At 44.0% G+C, this 16,381-nt stretch overlaps 1 protein-coding gene across 4 annotated transcripts in view; it reads right to left on the bottom strand.

The window, feature by feature from the left end:
- Window positions 1–349: 349 nt before the first annotated feature.
- The window catches only part of LOC102372690 (NACHT, LRR and PYD domains-containing protein 3-like), a 31,594-nt gene continuing 15,562 nt past the window's right edge, over window positions 350–16,381 (bottom strand). For 2 of the 4 annotated variants that reach the window (XM_025215998.1, XM_025216002.1), the window contains exons 3-12: window positions 16,210–16,281; window positions 13,829–15,518; window positions 12,875–13,027; window positions 11,877–12,050; window positions 11,497–11,655; window positions 7,203–7,319; window positions 5,950–6,120; window positions 4,159–4,326; window positions 3,232–3,656; window positions 1,267–1,373 (exon numbers count right to left, since the gene is read on the bottom strand). In XM_025215998.1, the coding sequence (XP_025071783.1) occupies window positions 3,287–3,656; window positions 4,159–4,326; window positions 5,950–6,120; window positions 7,203–7,319; window positions 11,497–11,655; window positions 11,877–12,050; window positions 12,875–13,027; window positions 13,829–15,518; window positions 16,210–16,281 (3,074 nt within the window). In that variant the 3' untranslated portion in view covers window positions 1,267–1,373; window positions 3,232–3,286. Of the gene's footprint in view, window positions 1,374–3,231; window positions 3,657–4,158; window positions 4,327–5,949; window positions 6,121–7,202; window positions 7,320–11,496; window positions 11,656–11,876; window positions 12,051–12,874; window positions 13,028–13,828; window positions 15,519–16,209; window positions 16,282–16,381 lie in introns of those variants that run through there. The other 2 variants (XM_025216007.1, XM_025216010.1) reach the window with 2 other exon arrangements.

The following is a 16,381-nucleotide window of genomic DNA, read 5'->3' as shown; positions in this document are numbered from 1 at the left end:
GTATCAGCCATAGGAGCTGTTATCAACTCATACCATTACATTCAAGGATAAACTACTCTGGAAAAACTTCATGGCTTTCTAAGTGAATGAAACTGCAACAAGTCAACAGCATCCTTCCTAGAAACCCCCACACCCTCAAAAACCAAGCAAACTAACTCTCTAGATACTAAACTTAACATAATTTATGTTGAGAATATTTTGTTAGGTCAGAGGAGGACATGATATCTAACTATCTTTCTGTCTCCAAATGCCAGATTTCCCATTCTTTGATCCCCTCTGTTAGAAATACTAGATCACAAGGATCACACATGCATATGATGTGTTACAGCTTAAAGAACAGATTCTTGCATGGCTTCATACATTTTTTTATTGAAGCAGTCCAGCTATGAAGGATGATGCTAAGTATTATATAAGCAAATGACACAAAGACCACCCCTATCAGACACAGTTCAATTTTAGACCATACACAGAGGGTGACACCAGGCAGCATTCATATGTTATCCTTGAATTTTGGCCCTATTCATGGTGGTGTGCATAGTTCAGATTAGGAAAAGATAAGTAATTATTTCTTTAGAAGTAGGAGTTATTTTCCTTAGTTTCTTCTACTATGATGAACAACAAGTCTGTTCCAGCTCTGACTTGACCGTATTTTGCACATATTGCCTCTCTGAAAGATCTGGATCTGGAGACTTTATTCTTGACAAAGGTGATTTTTGAGAATTTGGGTGTCTGTTTCTGGGCTTGCATAGCTGGGTTGCTTCTTGCTGCTTTCATTCTCTCTGCCATCACCTGCATTTAACACCTCATGTCAGTCTCATTACAAGAGTCAGAGACTAGATGATGCAAACAAAGGGCAAGATTTGTAAAGGGTCTTAAGCATCTCATTTCCATTGAAATCTATGCAATTTAGGCATCTAAATACCCTTAAAATGACTTTTACAGTTCTGAGTTATCATCTCTTCCCTAGAGATGCTCTTTCCAGGTCAGGGAAGAGACCCCTTAGCTGAGCAGCAGAGGGGATGGGTACACTGTTGCTTATCATGTTGTACTTAGCTCTGTATAAAAGGAGTTTACTGTAAAGATCCCAGGAGTTTCATTCACTAGCAGCATGTTCACATAACAAAATTACTTAGCTCTGCACCACTCTTCCCAGCAGAGGAGAGAATTGAGTGTACTATCTGCTCCTCAGTCACTCTTCATCCTGCACCTCTTCCTCATTGTCATGGTATTTGTCCCATGCACCAAAGATGCGGCTTGCAGAAGTGGACGTGAACTCATTATTATCCAAACATAGGTATTTCAGGGACGGGATGTTTTTAATTAGTTGGATGAACTCCCGCTCACAGTCATCAGTGATACCATTGTATTCAAGGCTAGAGGAAAACAGAAAAGTTTCTGAAACAGAACATTTGAAAATGGGATTACTGTTGGAGACCACCCAGAGGAGGCCCTCTCTTCTTGCACATATCCTCACATCTCCTACATGCCACCTATAATCTCAGTCTTGTTATACAGATGGATTCTCTCTCCTCCAAATGCTTTGCAATCTCATGCCTTGCCTGTCTAATGATTTCTTGTCCTTAGGCATTTTCTAGAGGTGTACCGATACATTGGTCCCATATTGGGTTGACACTGACATAGGGAAAATTGAAAGTATCAGAAATTGGCTTTTTTGCCTGATGCCGTCAATAATGTAGCCAATAAATGCCCCAAGAATGAGTGCAGCTGCAGCATGCATGAGGCCAGGAGTACAGCCCGGCAGCTCGGAGACCAACATCTGGCTGATAAGCCTGGTGTGGGGGAAGGGATGGGGTGTGACAGCTGAAAATTATGTGTGTGATAAAAGTGCTTGCTGAAGGCTCTATGAAGATTAGACCAAGTGTTTTTCTGTATTTGTTCAGATATTAAGCTCTATGTTGTTAAGAGCATAATTAAAGTCAAAGATGTAGTGAGGCCTTGTATGTAATGAGGCCTAGTAAATTTAACAAAGCCTTGCAGTAGTAAGCCCTGTGACGTAGTTAAAATTAACCTTATCAAAAGAATGCAAGGCTTGTACTGTTACTGGTCAGTCCTAAGGATAATTATAATGGGAGAATCTGGATGGCTGTAAGCTATCAGCATAGCTCAGAAGTTATAAATTGGCTGGCATATCCGGAAATCATTTAGAAGGAAGATGCAGCTTTGTGAAAGGGACTAATTAGCTGCTGACCTGGATCAGTGGGCCAGTGGATCTCGAGGAGCCCAAGGACTGAATACCAGGGTCCTTCCTGGTACCCCTTGGACAGTGCTGATTGGGGATGCCTGATTTCACTGAGCTTTGCAGAAGAGAAACTTGTCATACATCAGGCATCAGAGGGGACTGCTGATAAGTTGCTGACGCAAATTATTATTGTCTGTCATTGCCTGTCTTATTATATTACGTGCGGTCGTGTTTTTGTTAAGTCAATAAACCTTTCTTACCTTTCTACCCACAACCACACTCTCAATCCCGAACCCTCCGTAGGCAGCTGGGACAGTGGGGGAAGGGGGGTGTGTGTTGTGGGGGCAGATCGAGGCTCCTGGGGTAAAGGAGGGAGTGGGGTTGTGGCAGGCACTGTTCAGCTGGGATGGGGTGGGGTGGGGTGGGCCCAGGACAGAAAGCTCATCTGGGGGGGGGGCTCCCGTCGCTGCACGCACACTGGGAGAGTATGGGGTGCATGTGCCCCCGGATCTGCACATGGGGTGGGGAGGGTGGGCTAGGCCCGGGGGCTGCGCTGGGCTCTTCCTGGTGGGAGGCTGGGCCGGGCTGTGCTGCACTCATGACACGCAGCAGCAGCGCTGGGAGGGGACTATGGGAGGGCTATGGTGAATTTTGGGGTGGCTTTAGCTCCCCCCACAGGCCTGCTCCCAGCACCGCTGCTGGACACCCTGATCACAGGGCAGCCCAGCCCGGCCTGCACCAGGAAGAGCCTGGCATAGCTCAGGCCCAAGCCCACAGTGGCATCCTGACCCACCCTGTGCAGATACGAGGGCTCCCCTTCATGCCCTCCCAAGGTGCGCACAGCAGTGGGAGCTGTTCCCCCTACCCCCCACCCCTCGCGACCCTGGACAAGCCTCATGAGGCTCTGTCCCATGCCTGCCCTGGCTGAATAGTGCCTGACCCTGCCTCACTCCCTCGCTCATTGCGGGGGCCTCGAACTGCCACTCCATGCCTCTTCCCTCCCCTTCCCTCTTCCCCCACACCAGATTTACCAGTCCGACGCTGGTCTCCACACTGCCTGGCTGCATATTGGCACTTAGATCGGTATTAGCTGATATGGCTCCTTAAAAATTGTCCATCAGTATCGGCCCAAAACATCTCTCTTGGTGCACTCCTAGCATTTTCTTCATTTAGGGGATTATGAAAACAAAGAACAACAGAGCATACTGTAGCTTTGCATAGAACCCATGCTGCTTTACTTATGGCGTTATGAAAAGAAAAAAAATATAATGGAGCCTGGACATACTTTAGTTCCTCAAGATGACTTTCCTTATTTTTCAGGGCAGAGCACAAGGTTTTCACTCCACTGTTGCTAAGGTTATTAAAGCTCAGGTCAAGTTGTATCAGGGTATTCTTCTTGGAGAACAGAGAGGCGATGGCAGGGACACAGTCTTCTGTGAGGTCCGTGGATGACAAACTGAAATAATCATGAAAGAAAAGCTGAACTGATGCAGTTGTTCTATTTAGGACTCAAAAGACTGGGTTAGCCAAGCTCAACTCTGCCATTTGCGCCCACTTATCTCCCCAACCTACCTGTGCCTGACCCCTATGCTTCACATGTTGGTGTGAGAGGAGTGGCCTCCACATCAGAGTTCCTTGGTACACAGTGAATTCTCCACTGGACATATCCAGACACTTCACTGGCCTTATCAGACTGGTGAATCCAACCCTCAATTTCTTAAGCTATGGCCCTCACCATGTACCAAGGTGCATGCTTAAGTGTATTACTAAGCATGGTCAATGGATCTCTTTATAGTTTTAAAGGTAAGCATGTGCCTGAGCACTTGCTGTACTCTTGCCTGTAAAGTATAATGCTGGCCATTATACTGTACAGCCAGCAGATAATCCAGCCAGTGTGAAGTACAATGCTTCATTTGTCATGTCAACAATTACATTCCAGCACATCTCTCCTACTGTACCTCAGGTTTTTTAGGGTGCACCCTTTGCTCTTCAGGCATGCAGCCAGTATTTTGACTCCTTCATCTCCCAAAGGATTGTACCGCAGACTCAGGGAGACTGCTGTGTTGCAGTGGAAGAGAGAGCAGATGCTAGCCATGCTTTCCTGGGCTAGGATGTTAGAGTTAAGGCTTTAAAAAGAAAGATACCAGGGAAAAAAAGTTAAACAAGTGGATTGAAAGTCAGCTAGAGGCAGAGAGACACACCTAAAAAAGGTCTTTGACACCTACAACAGGACTTAGGAGGACTTTAGATGCCCAAGTCAAAGTTCACCATTAAACAGCCCCTCCTTAGCTGCTGCCAAGGTGACTTCATTTCTGACATGAAAGTTTCCTGAACACCTACAGTTCTCCCTTGTGAACATGTCCAGATCTACCCCAGCCTGAATGGCTTCAGCTGAAGCCCCAGCTGGATGCAGAAACTAAGTAGTACAGCATCTAAACCTCTTGAGGGGCCTGATGGAGTAGGCTACCCACAGCATGCATCATGCACAATATTTTCTGCACAAACCATAGAAGCCTCAGCCACTTTAAGGGAGGAGGAAGTTGGGTGCACCTGTGACTTTTTATACAATAGCCCCATGGTTAGTGCACTCACCCAGGGTTGGGGAGGCATAGATTATAGATCTCCTCAGCCTGAGGGACTCAAACCCATAGCTCCCACCTCCTTGGAGGGTGCTGCAACCACTAAGACACTATACATAAAATGTGAGGAAGCACCATTACTGTTGCTGCTTAGTTTGTTCTAAGAGGATTGTAGGTGTTACCCTCAAGAGGGGGCTCTGGGATCTGGACCCTGAGTGGTTGCAGGTGCTTCTTCTGCATCCCTGACTCAGATCCCTAAGCTCTTGAGAAGGCTGGGAGTTCAACATTGCTTTTTGCTTGGTGTTTTCTACTGCCTAGCAGAGGCATGGCTAACATGGTTTGCACCCTGGGCAAAACTCTGCCAGAGGGGCAGAGGTGGTGAGATGGGTCTCAGATGGGGAGAAGGATGTCAGTCTTACCTGTCCCAAGGATACAAAGCCCCAGATGCTAAAGCAGCATGGTGTCCCAGCTAGTACTAAGCAGCTGCTGCCAAAGCATAGGCTTCCTTGGGGACTGCCATTCCAGCATCCTCTCTGAGTTTTCACCTGGGGCTGGGGCTGTGCTCACCTACCCCTAGTTATGCTGTTGCTGGCTAGCTTTAGGCAGCTCCTTGCTCAGTGGGGAGGTTTTTTTGACTCATCCTTCTCACATGACTTAAGTCCTTCTTGCCTTAAGACCTTCTTCTCAAGTCCTTCTCTTGCCAGGAGCTGTATATGGATTATTAATGCTTTGGATTTCACTTGGGGTGGGGGCAGGGGGAAGGGGCAGGCACCTCTAAGTTAGGAACCTGCAAATAAGGTACAAAAATGTCTAAGTCCTTTTATGGATCTGTCCAACTGACCTTCACAATGGAAAGGGTTGGCTGATCTATCAAATATGTGGTACTCACAAGGACATATCTTTTCTAACCCCCTCACTTCCCCACAAGCAAAGCCACTGGATTTCTCATTACGAAAAATTCATTAAGTCCTACTAGTGAGCATCTGCTGCATTTGATCCTAATGAAATTGAGACTGGGGGCTACTCAGTCAATGGATATTTGCATTGCCTTCTGATCTTGATGCTAGCCACTGCTAGAGGCAGGACACTGAACTAAATGGAGGACTGCTCAGGCCATTCCTGTGTTACTATATTTAATATTTTGAAGAAGCCTCAATAGATCCCCTTTACCTCAATGACTGAAGTTTATACTCAGCATTGTTCAGTTTCTCACATATTGTTTCCATCAGCTCGTCATCAATGGAATTGTCATCCATGACTAGGGTCACTGGTGTGAATTTAGAGGTGACCCACAGCACGGTGTCCACAATGTACTCTTTAGGGAGACAGGAGAGGATTGCTCTATAAGGAAAAGCAGATTTTAATTGCAAAACAATGACCACAAAGAGAGAGACTGGTGCTTTACACCTGAGGTTTTTAAAGAGTGTTACACAAATGTGTACTAGCCAGGGAAACAACAGAAGCACAAAGGATTTAGAACCAACATTTTCACAAGAGGGCATTCATTCTGCGTGTCAAACTGGAACGGGGTTCCACACCTAGTTTTCAGAGCAGCTGGGTACCCACCACCTCCATTCATGTCAACTGAAATTGTAGGTGTTCCAATATCTCAAACTGAGCAACCAATATTAACACAGGTTTTTGTAAAATGTGGGTGTGAGCGACTAAGCCAAGATCATGCAGAGGCAGAAACAGAGTGTGTGTGGAAGTCCCAAGACGAGTCACAATTCTCTTCTAAGACTTCACGCACATTTGTTTCTCCTAGGCTGAAATGCCTCCCTTTGTCCACTCAGTCTCACACATTCACCTCCCTATTCAGCTCAGTCTTCCTAAACTCATTAGCAAGGCCCTCATCTTCTTCACCTTTTAAGTCCCTCTTAGTGTGCACACAGGCCATATTGCTCTTAGTGAATCCTGTAAATATAAACAGACTACTCCCATACCTGTTTGTTTGGATGCCCCTAGTCCGCCAGCCCCTCAGAACTGGGATCATCCTCTCTTCTATGTCTTGAATGTACCTACCGCACTGTGAACTCTAGCACAAGCTATTGATAATTTGGCCTAGCGAAATAACGACATACACATTTCCCCTTTCTTTTCTCTCATTATTTCAGAGATGGGCCTGAATTACAAAATTTGGATCCAGACTTTTTTCACAGTTCAAATCCTGGATTTAATACAGAGATGGAGGTATTGAACTAGGAACTGGGACTGAAATTCCCTGAAATTTTCACAGTTGTGGATCCAGAGTTTTGATTCAAGCCCTTCTCCAATTAATGTAATTTATTCTTTACAATACACTTCACTGCTTTATTCTCTTTGCCTCTTTATGTATAAATAAACTCAGTGCCTTTTATCTTATTACACTGGACTAATGAAAATAGTTCTAGAAATAAACATGAACAAGGAAAAAGAATATTTACATGCCATCTTCTCTATTTTTCTTTTTCTTTTTCTTTAAAAACCATGTCAACGGAAAACACTGGGGATGTGTCCCACTCCTTCCCTTTCTTCCTTTGCTCTTCTTTTTCTTTTGAAGTCTGGATAAAATGAAATTTTAAAAAATTACTACTATGAGAAGAAAGTGCTAAAAGTAGTGCTTCTACATATATCTTTTACAGTAATTTACATATGAATCAAACCACTCCAAGATGATTAGATGAAAGGCTCCAAAGAAGTTCTGTTATTTAAAAGAAATAGCCCTATGTTGATGTGGTTAGCAAATCAAAATAAAGACAGTGTCTGAAACATCACAGAAAATATTGCCTCTAAATAGACAACACCCAAATTGCACTGTCTTCTTTCCACTACCTTGTCCCATTGCAAAATCATGTTTAAGTTACTCTACATTCCCTCCCATCTCTTGCACATGATCATTTTCCAGAATTTTCATCAGCACTCTGGTGAGCTTCCTGGCTAGGGACAGAAGCTACACATAAACCGATTTAAGCGATTAGAAACTGGTTTAAACCTGAAACAGAGCAGAAGTTCAGTGCACGTAAACCAGTTTCAAAATGGCTGAAACTGGTTTAAGATAAACCTGGTTGAATGTATTAGACTTAACTGAATTAGGTCAAACCGGCTTATGAAACTTCTGTCTTAGACCCCTTCTTGATTCAAGTTAAATCAGAGTCCTCGAGCATCTCAGCATGCTTTGCAGCCCTGGGCTGGGCTGGGCTGTCTGCTCCAGAGAGCAGGGCTGGCCCAGCCCCTCTGCTCCCAAGCTGGAGCAGTAAGGGCCGGCTCACTGGCCTCACTGGTTGGCTTACTGGCTCATTATAAATCCCAGAGGCACCAGGAAGCAGGAAGAAGTGATGAGCAACCCTGCAGAGTCTTGCTGCTGTTATTCTGGACTGCAAATCTCAGAGACCTCAGGGGCAGCAGGAAGAGGAAGCAAACACATATCTGAGCTAAGTTTAATGCTCACTTTAGAGAAAGAACTATTCTTGTTCAAGCTTTTATGAATTCAGTGCCACTACCTTTCCCCCCCTCTATCCCCTTCAGCTGGGCAGATGCACCACCCCACTCCAGGCAGACCCTCCAGCTAGCTCTGGGCTGGTGCCTGGCCATCCCCCTCTGCTTGAGCAGGAAGTGGGGCGGAAAGCCACGGAGGACTTCTCTCTTCCCTTCTCTCTGGCAGTAGCTGGCAGGCGTGCTCTAGTCCCCCCCAGCTTCTGGCCTGAGCCACTGCAGGCATGTGGCTGCATTTCCTGAATCAAAAGTGAATGTCTGTTCATTTACTTATTGGTTCAATCTCTGCAGCTTAGACTATCTTGCAAAGACTGAATCAATTCAGCCTTGGGCTTTTTGACTGCCTGTGCTTAACCCCTGAGATCCATTAAAGCCTCTGAAGAACCACACTACACTCATCAACTCCGTGGTCTGACTTTTGTGCTGTAACAATTACTAAATCTGACTTTGGGTTTCCTCAAGCCACTATGATTTTTGTTTTAAGCCTATCAAATCCAATATACCATTCTGATATTACTATTGCAAATGTAACTAACTTTATAATTAGGGCCTAAGCAACCACACTTGGATTCTGTTTTGCCAGATTTGGACTGGATGGAAACCAGGAAACAAACAGGGCTAGACGAAATTTTTCAAACTGTTGGTAACAAAACAGAAAAACATTGAAAAATGTTTCAAAACTGATTTTCCTGTTGTTGTGTAGCAGCATAAACCAGGTACCCCGTACTCCCCACTTTCTTTAGTTTAAAGGATACTTGGGAGGGAAAACATTAGAAAAGTTCCTGAACTCTTGTGAATGTCCCAGTTTTTAATGCCTCCTAACTACCAAATTCCTCTTTCACTTTACTTCACATTCAGCAGAACAAACTGTACTTTGGAGCCAGACCACATGTACAAGTTTTGAAGGTCTTAATTTATGTTTGTAGATTTGACAGCTAGACCAAAAGCAGCCTTGTAATGAAAAATTAGGGTACCATTGTCTCTTTATGATATAAAAGGGTGTACATAGTCAATAATGGTGCCTGGCTCTTCATGTGACTTCTCATCTTTAGTTCTCAAAGTACTTTTTTAAGGAAGCTGCTATCAGTCTTGTTCTATAGATTCTGGAATTTAAGGCATAGAAAGGTTAAACGACTTGTCAGCAGGGCTGCAACAAAACTGGATATAGAACCCAGGTGTCCCAGGTCCCTGCCCAGGAGTTGATCCATTAGTCTCTACAGGCTCCCTGAAAATATTAGTGGAGGTGTAGATAGAGATCTGCAGATTTAGTTTTATTTTTCACTGAAATGGTGTTTTTTTGCTGGGAAATACTGGTTCATCAAACCTGAAACTTTGGGTTCATAAGAACGTGGCAGATTCATAGAAAGTTTCACTGGGAAGTGTGTATAAGATCTATAATGGAATTTCTGGTCAAAACAAGGCTGTTTCATTAGGGACATGGTGGTTAGAACCCTCACCTGCAAGATCAGGTTCAACTTGCATTTGCTCTGCCACAGGTAGATCCAGATTTGTAAAGAGCAGTGCAGAAGCAGCAACCAATGCTTTACGGGTGGCTACACTCAGTCTTCCCAGCCTCCCTGCAACCAGGGCCAGTAGATCATGGAAGCAGGAGCTAGAAGCTTCTTTCAAGTCCCCTAACCAGGTAAAAATCCACACCTGCCCCTGCTCTTGGCATCCTTTCCCTTCCCCTCCATGCTCAGCAAGTCTTCCCTCCCCTCTTATAGGCCCCCATCTCTGCTCACCACTGCTGCTGCTATCCTTATCTGGTCCAGTGGCAGGAGGTGCTCCAGAGTTGCTTCTGCCTCACCCCAACCAGCACAGGAAGCTGGGCTCAGTCAGGGACACCGGTAATGGTAAATGGTTTCCCCTTCCCTGTACCTGCTCCCAGACTGGTGGGGAACACCCAGGGAGATTAAGAGATGAGGGGACCTGTCTACTGTCACTTCTGCTGCTGTCTCTGGCTGAACTAGAGCCTGGCTCCCTATGCAGATCACCTAGAGCAGGGAAGAAACAGTCCTGGAGCTCCCTCTGCTCCTGGGAGAAACTTCTAAGCTCTAGCCGGGACTTTTGCCACCAGTGGATCAAAAATGTCTGCACTGCCCTCCATCCATTTTATCCAATGAGTATTAAAAACAAGGGGCAGGAGCTTGGCTTCAAAAGGAGTGCTGGAGAGGGGACAGGATGCCCTAATCACTATTTTGGGGGCTAAAATGTAGGAGCACCACTGTCCTCATCCATCCAATATACACTGATCATGGGTTTCTGGCCAGCTATATTTTTAAATGCAGTTGCATGTCCGTAATTCACATGGTCCAGAATTCATTCCATCCAGGAAGAGCACACACCAACTGCTGCAGCTTCCTGAGCCTGACGAAGGGTTTTTGAACCCGAAAGCTTGCTTAATAACTATTCTCCAACCATTTGGGTTGGTCTAATAAAAGATATCAAATTCACCCATGGAACCTTGTCTGCCTATATCCTTAGATCAACACGGCTACAACCTAAACCCCTGCAGAATTCACATGTGCACACAGCTGCATACCTGCCTGGCCAGTGCATTGCTTGCTGTTTATATTCAGTCTACAAGAGCACAATTACCTGTCCACACTTCAGGAGAAGTAGAATTGCTACTTGCACATACGTCCCAAAAATGCTGCTTGTGTGGTTAGAAAGCTGCCATTTAGGTGCACAAAAGAAAACAGAATTACACCCCTGTCTTGGAGGGGGTGGGGGAGGCTGCTGAAAGAATGAACATTTTCAGGTACATCTCAGGACAGACCAGGGAAACATATACTGAATTTCAAAAAAATTGGGAAGACAGTATTTCTGTTCAGTCCCAGTTAATAGAGCCAGTTCCATTGGTGTAATGCAGTGGTTCTCAATTTTTTAGACTTGAGGCAGCCTTCATTGGACTCAAGGTACCTCTTGTAAAAATGCCAGGTCTTAGCTTTTACTCATTTTTTGACTACAGAAAAATAACAGCAATTCTTCTGTTGCAACCATCTCAGAAAGAGCACAACAGGTCAAAATGCTTTTGATACTAGGGGTTTCTATTTGAAATCTCTGGGTTTTTTTCTTTTGAGTCATGTGAAGGTATTTGCAACTACAGCACCCTGGTTGAGAATCACTGACTTAACGGAACTGTACTTGCTTTCTCAGGGGTTGATTTAGCCCACGATGTCCCCATGTTCTCCCTCGTACTACATATTATTTCAATAGGTCAAAGAAGAATTGCTTAAAGCATACCTGTCGTCACTCTTTTCCTCATCCTTTGCCTCATATCCAAAATGTATATCATCCTCAGAACCTCTTCTAAATAAGGCAAATTTTCCTGGGCTATGGTGAGTGGCAAGATGCTCACAGATGTCCCGGAAAGCCTCGTGATTGGGGTTCTCAATGTTGAAGCTTAGGAGAAAGTAAAGTTGCATCAGAACATGTGGCAAGACTCCCCTAGTTCTCATGAGACCATGGGCTTGTGCCCCTGAACCATGAAATGGAAATAGATGGAAGTGGACCAAGTCTGTCTTCAAGAAGAATCTGCTGGGGGGGTTTTTAAGAAGATGGTGGCTGGTCACACAACAACTGGTGATCCTGTCTGAGATTTGAAATGACAGAAGACTACTCACCCCAGTGTTTCCAGTTTGCACTCTGACTCCAGAAGACTATACTTCAGGGCAGTGAGGAATCCCTGCCTTCCCTGAATCCCATTCACATCAAGTCTAACTATGCCAGGATGAGCTGGAATAATCTGGTCACAAATTGCAGTGACAGTTTCTTCAGGGAGGTAATCAAAAGTTATTCTGAAAACATAATGAGATTATTTTGGTTTGTGGCTTTTGATAGAGTAGGAAAATAAAACGAGAAATGGCAAAAACAATAAATCTCCATGTGGGCAATTTGAAATGTAATGGCTTGCTGGTTTTAATGCTTGTGCTAATACTCATTCAATTCAAAGATTTGAGACATGTGAGGAACTGGTGCATCACACTGTGAAGAGAAACCAAAGGTGATGTGAAAGGACCTGCCCATCCTCCCAGATGGATTAGAATCATAGGTGCCAACTTTTTATTTTTGCAGGGGGGTGGTGGTGGGGGAGGCTAAGGTGATGGACATGTGGAAAGTTTTATGCATTTTTGGTGACAGCCCTCTTCCCAAGGGGGGCCAGGGCCCTCAGGCCTCCACATACTCAGCACCTCTGATAAGAACTCAGGAAAATACTGAGGTCACATTCACCCCTGTGATGAGTGTCTAGGCTACAACTGAGTTTTATGTGAACTTTTAACATAGGGCTTACAGGGAATTATTGGGAGAACCAGTGAAACACTGGCCTTTTGCAATGTAGTGAGAATTCATCCCACATGACTAAGCAATGGCCTTAATAAGGTAAAGTAAATTGCTGAACTGGACAGTATACAGTTGTTGGCCTCTTTCAATACTCTTGCCATTGGCCATCAAAACCGCCACAAAACAGACCTCTCTTGCTGCTTCCTCAATAACTAAGCATTCTATAGTCAGCACCTGAAGTGATGTATCTTGTCTAGCAAACACTGTAATGTTTGGAGCTAACAGTCTCCGTTTACATTTATCCTTTGGACTGTGTGAGAAAAAATATAACTGTGTTTACATGCATGGGTCTCTCTCATGGCTTGCTTCCACTGTACAGTTCATCCTGTCATCTTCTTCATACACCAAGTGCAGCCTGGTCATTCTAAGACTTTGTAAAACATGAGCACACACCATGTTCACAGTGGACAAGGAGAGTCCAGAGGCAGACAAACTACAGGAAGAAAATCAGATTTGAAGGATTACTGTCGATAGAGGAAGGTACAGGAGTTGATCCTCAGCTAACCTAAAGGAGCTTTTAAGCTCTGTTTTAAGTTAAAGAAATGGATATCATCACAGGTTTGATTGCAATAAACTCCCATGGAATTTATATCTTGTGTACAATACATATCAAACACAGGAAATATCAGAAAGGGGCATGCTACAGAAGGTAGTTTATTAACTGATCATTGGATTTTCCTCAAGGAGACGGAATTGCTATGATAGGAGCAGAAAAGGTGGGGGAGTAGTAGGGGGCTGGTGAGGGAACAGGTTGGGAGGGGAAGGACAGCACATTTGGAAAATCCACAAAACAAAACCCCCCAAAAGTTAGCAAAGTTAAGGTATGGGAATTGTGGTGTCTGTTGGGGCTTCAGGACCGAGAAGGGTAGAGTTACAGAGAAACTGCAGAAGGTTGGATTAGGTCAGAATGAAGGATAGGAACGAGGACAGAGGAAGAGGAGAGGGATAACTGGATAATGGTTTTAAATTGACTCTAAACATGCCACTGAAGATTTCCATGCTTACTGTTTCTCAAGAAAAATTCACCCCAAGCCATGAGGTTTCTTTTATAATTCACACGTGATCCCAAGTTATGATGACTTTTCAGAGCAAATTTTGCTCTGGGTTTTCCCTTTCCAACACTATGTGGGCTAATTTTGATCTCTTTTACCACAGCTAACTCTGCTAGCAGAAATAATCCTCACTTTACACCAAGGTGAGTCACCTTCTTGTCAATCACCTTGCTTGTACTTACTAGATCTGTTTGCATTTCCCCAACAAAGGAAGCAGTTTTATCACGTATTTCTCTTTCAGCTCACATTGAACCAATGTGAGTCTATGCAACTCTTTAGCATGCTGCAGGCTGTAAAGAATCACTTGCTGGTCATCCTGCCCTAGGTTGTTCCCCAGGAAGACCATTTCCTTGACATCTTCCAAGGCATTTCGGACAAACTCCTCATCCTGTATCTCAAACAAACAGTGCAACAGTTCCAGAAGGAAATGACTCTGACCATCCTGTCCTTGGCAAAAAAGAAATGACTTCTTCGTCCACTTCAGCAGCTCCCCCATTGGGATGCCTGTACCAGTGACTGTGTAGTACTTTTTCAGAGGCTTTAATGAACTGTCATTGTTCAGTCCAAAGAGAAAGCGAATGGTTAAGTTCAAATGGCTTTTCTTTTCTATGAAGGCTTCTTTCAAGAGCTCAAAAGCTGCCTCCTTGTTTGAGAAGGTGAACAAGGCAGCAAACAGCTCCTGTATGGTCAAATGTACAAAACTATAGACAGTTTCCACAATAATGTCTCCTTTTAGCAGTTGTGTAAGAAAAGTTGATGTACCTTTGGACATTTCCAAGTTATACTTCTTCAACGTGCTTTCCTCAAACAGCACTTCTTGGTCTTTCATACCACTGTAGGCCAGCAATCCAAGGTTATGGAAAAGATGTTGTGTATTTGTCTGTGGGCGACCATGGGATTGCAATAGAACAGTCACAAAATGGGTAAATACTTGGGTGGTGGTGCTCACCTTCTGAACAAGGTCTTCAATAGAACTCAGATGGAGACACAAGCTTGTACAGACAATCCAGCAAATAAGGGGAACAAAACACATAGTGAACACCACATCATTGTCTTGGATGTAACTGTAAGCAAGGGCTGCTTTTTCTTCATCTCTGAAGAATTTTTTGAAGTATTCCTCTCTCTCTTCTTCCAAGAAGCCCATAATCTCTGCCCAGCGGTCAGCTTTCAGATGGGTCTCCAGCATTTCTAAAGCTGAGGGTCTTGTTGTGACAAGCAGACATACTTCTGAAAGGCTTCTCCAGCTGAGGAGGCTTTCTACCACAGCTGCTGCTGTTGAGTGAGGTGTGTCCAGATCACAGGATAAACTTTTATTTTCATTATCTTTGGGAGACCTGAGTTCATCAAAGCCATCAATAATGAACAGGACTTTATCTGGGCAGGATAAAATTTCCTTTATCTCTGGTTTCGGATATTTCCAGTTTTGTAAAATTAATTCAGCAAGGCTCACTGTTTTTGTTCTGTGATTTAGCTCCCTACAGCTCCAATGAAAAATATAATCAAATTTCCCTTGGTAAAGTTTTCCACATGCCCAGTCATACATAATTTTGCAAACTGTGGAGGTCTTGCCAATCCCTGCAACTCCTTGCAAGATCACTTTTTTGGTACTTGTGCCATCTGCTAATGTGTCAAAAAGGTGTTCCACAGTAATGTGGGAGTCCTCATCATTTCTTGGCTTCTTCATGATCTCAGTGTGTCTCTTGCCTCTGGACAGCAGCTCGTGTTCTTTATCTTGTGTCTGATGGTATTTTTTTACTATAAAGAGCTTTGTGTAGCGGTCTTCCAAAGACACCCACTCTCCTGGTTTAGAGTTATAATCCTTTAGTTTTCTAAATTGTTCCTTAATGGAAGCTATATAGTTTCCCCTGTGGTCTGGAAGAGACAACAAAAGTTCATCAACTTTCTAATCTATTTTAAGAATCCTTAAATGTGCCAATTCAACTTGGGTAACCGGTATTTTAGAAAACTTTTTAAGAGCTAGCTTGGATGTGAATCCAAGTTCCCACACTATTCAGAGATCTTCCCAAATTAGATTCTGGTTTCTACCTAGACAAAGTATACTGTGGAAATATCTACCACATCTAAATCCACTAGACCCTCTTAGAGGAGTGTTAATTGTTCCCACTGAACCTCTTCACTAAAAGGTAAAGTTTCACGCTAGGCAGAATTATGCCCTGAACATTTTAGTGGATGCAGGACTTTCAATCTACTTTATTGTGAAGGAACTTGCTCCGTATTTTATGTCAGTTTGCTGTTACTCATTAAAACAAAAATATGTTTTTAAAAATACCAGTTCTCACTCACATAGGGCACATCTACCTGAGACGCTATGTCACCGTAGTGACGAGTTACAGGAACGTAGCGTCTAAAAAATAAAAATAACTATGTGCCACCAGGGCCGTGCAGTATCAGTGGGTACTGCACAGTCATTTGGTACGTGCTTTAGCTAAAGCAAGTACTAAATGACTGCGCAGTACCCAATGCACAGTCCCGGGCATGTATAGACGTGCCCATACAGTTTTAAATATGAAAAAATACATATGACAGAAGGGCAGTGACTTACCAACATTTGGGACCTTTGCAGACATGACTCTGGTGTTCCACACTGCATCGTGTCTTGGTTCCTGGAGGATGTCTGTTTGATATGACAGGACAAGATATATATCATGTCTAGGGTGTCTCTAGAGAGACATGCAGAGCTCAGGCTCAGATCTTCAGCTGTGTTTAAAGTATGC

This window comes from Alligator sinensis, unplaced genomic scaffold (genome assembly GCF_000455745.1).
Source record: "Alligator sinensis unplaced genomic scaffold, ASM45574v1 scaffold138_1, whole genome shotgun sequence".
NCBI lineage: Eukaryota > Metazoa > Chordata > Crocodylia > Alligatoridae > Alligator > Alligator sinensis.
The sequence above is the reverse complement of the archived record's forward strand: the minus strand, read 5'-3'. Positions and strand labels throughout refer to the sequence as shown.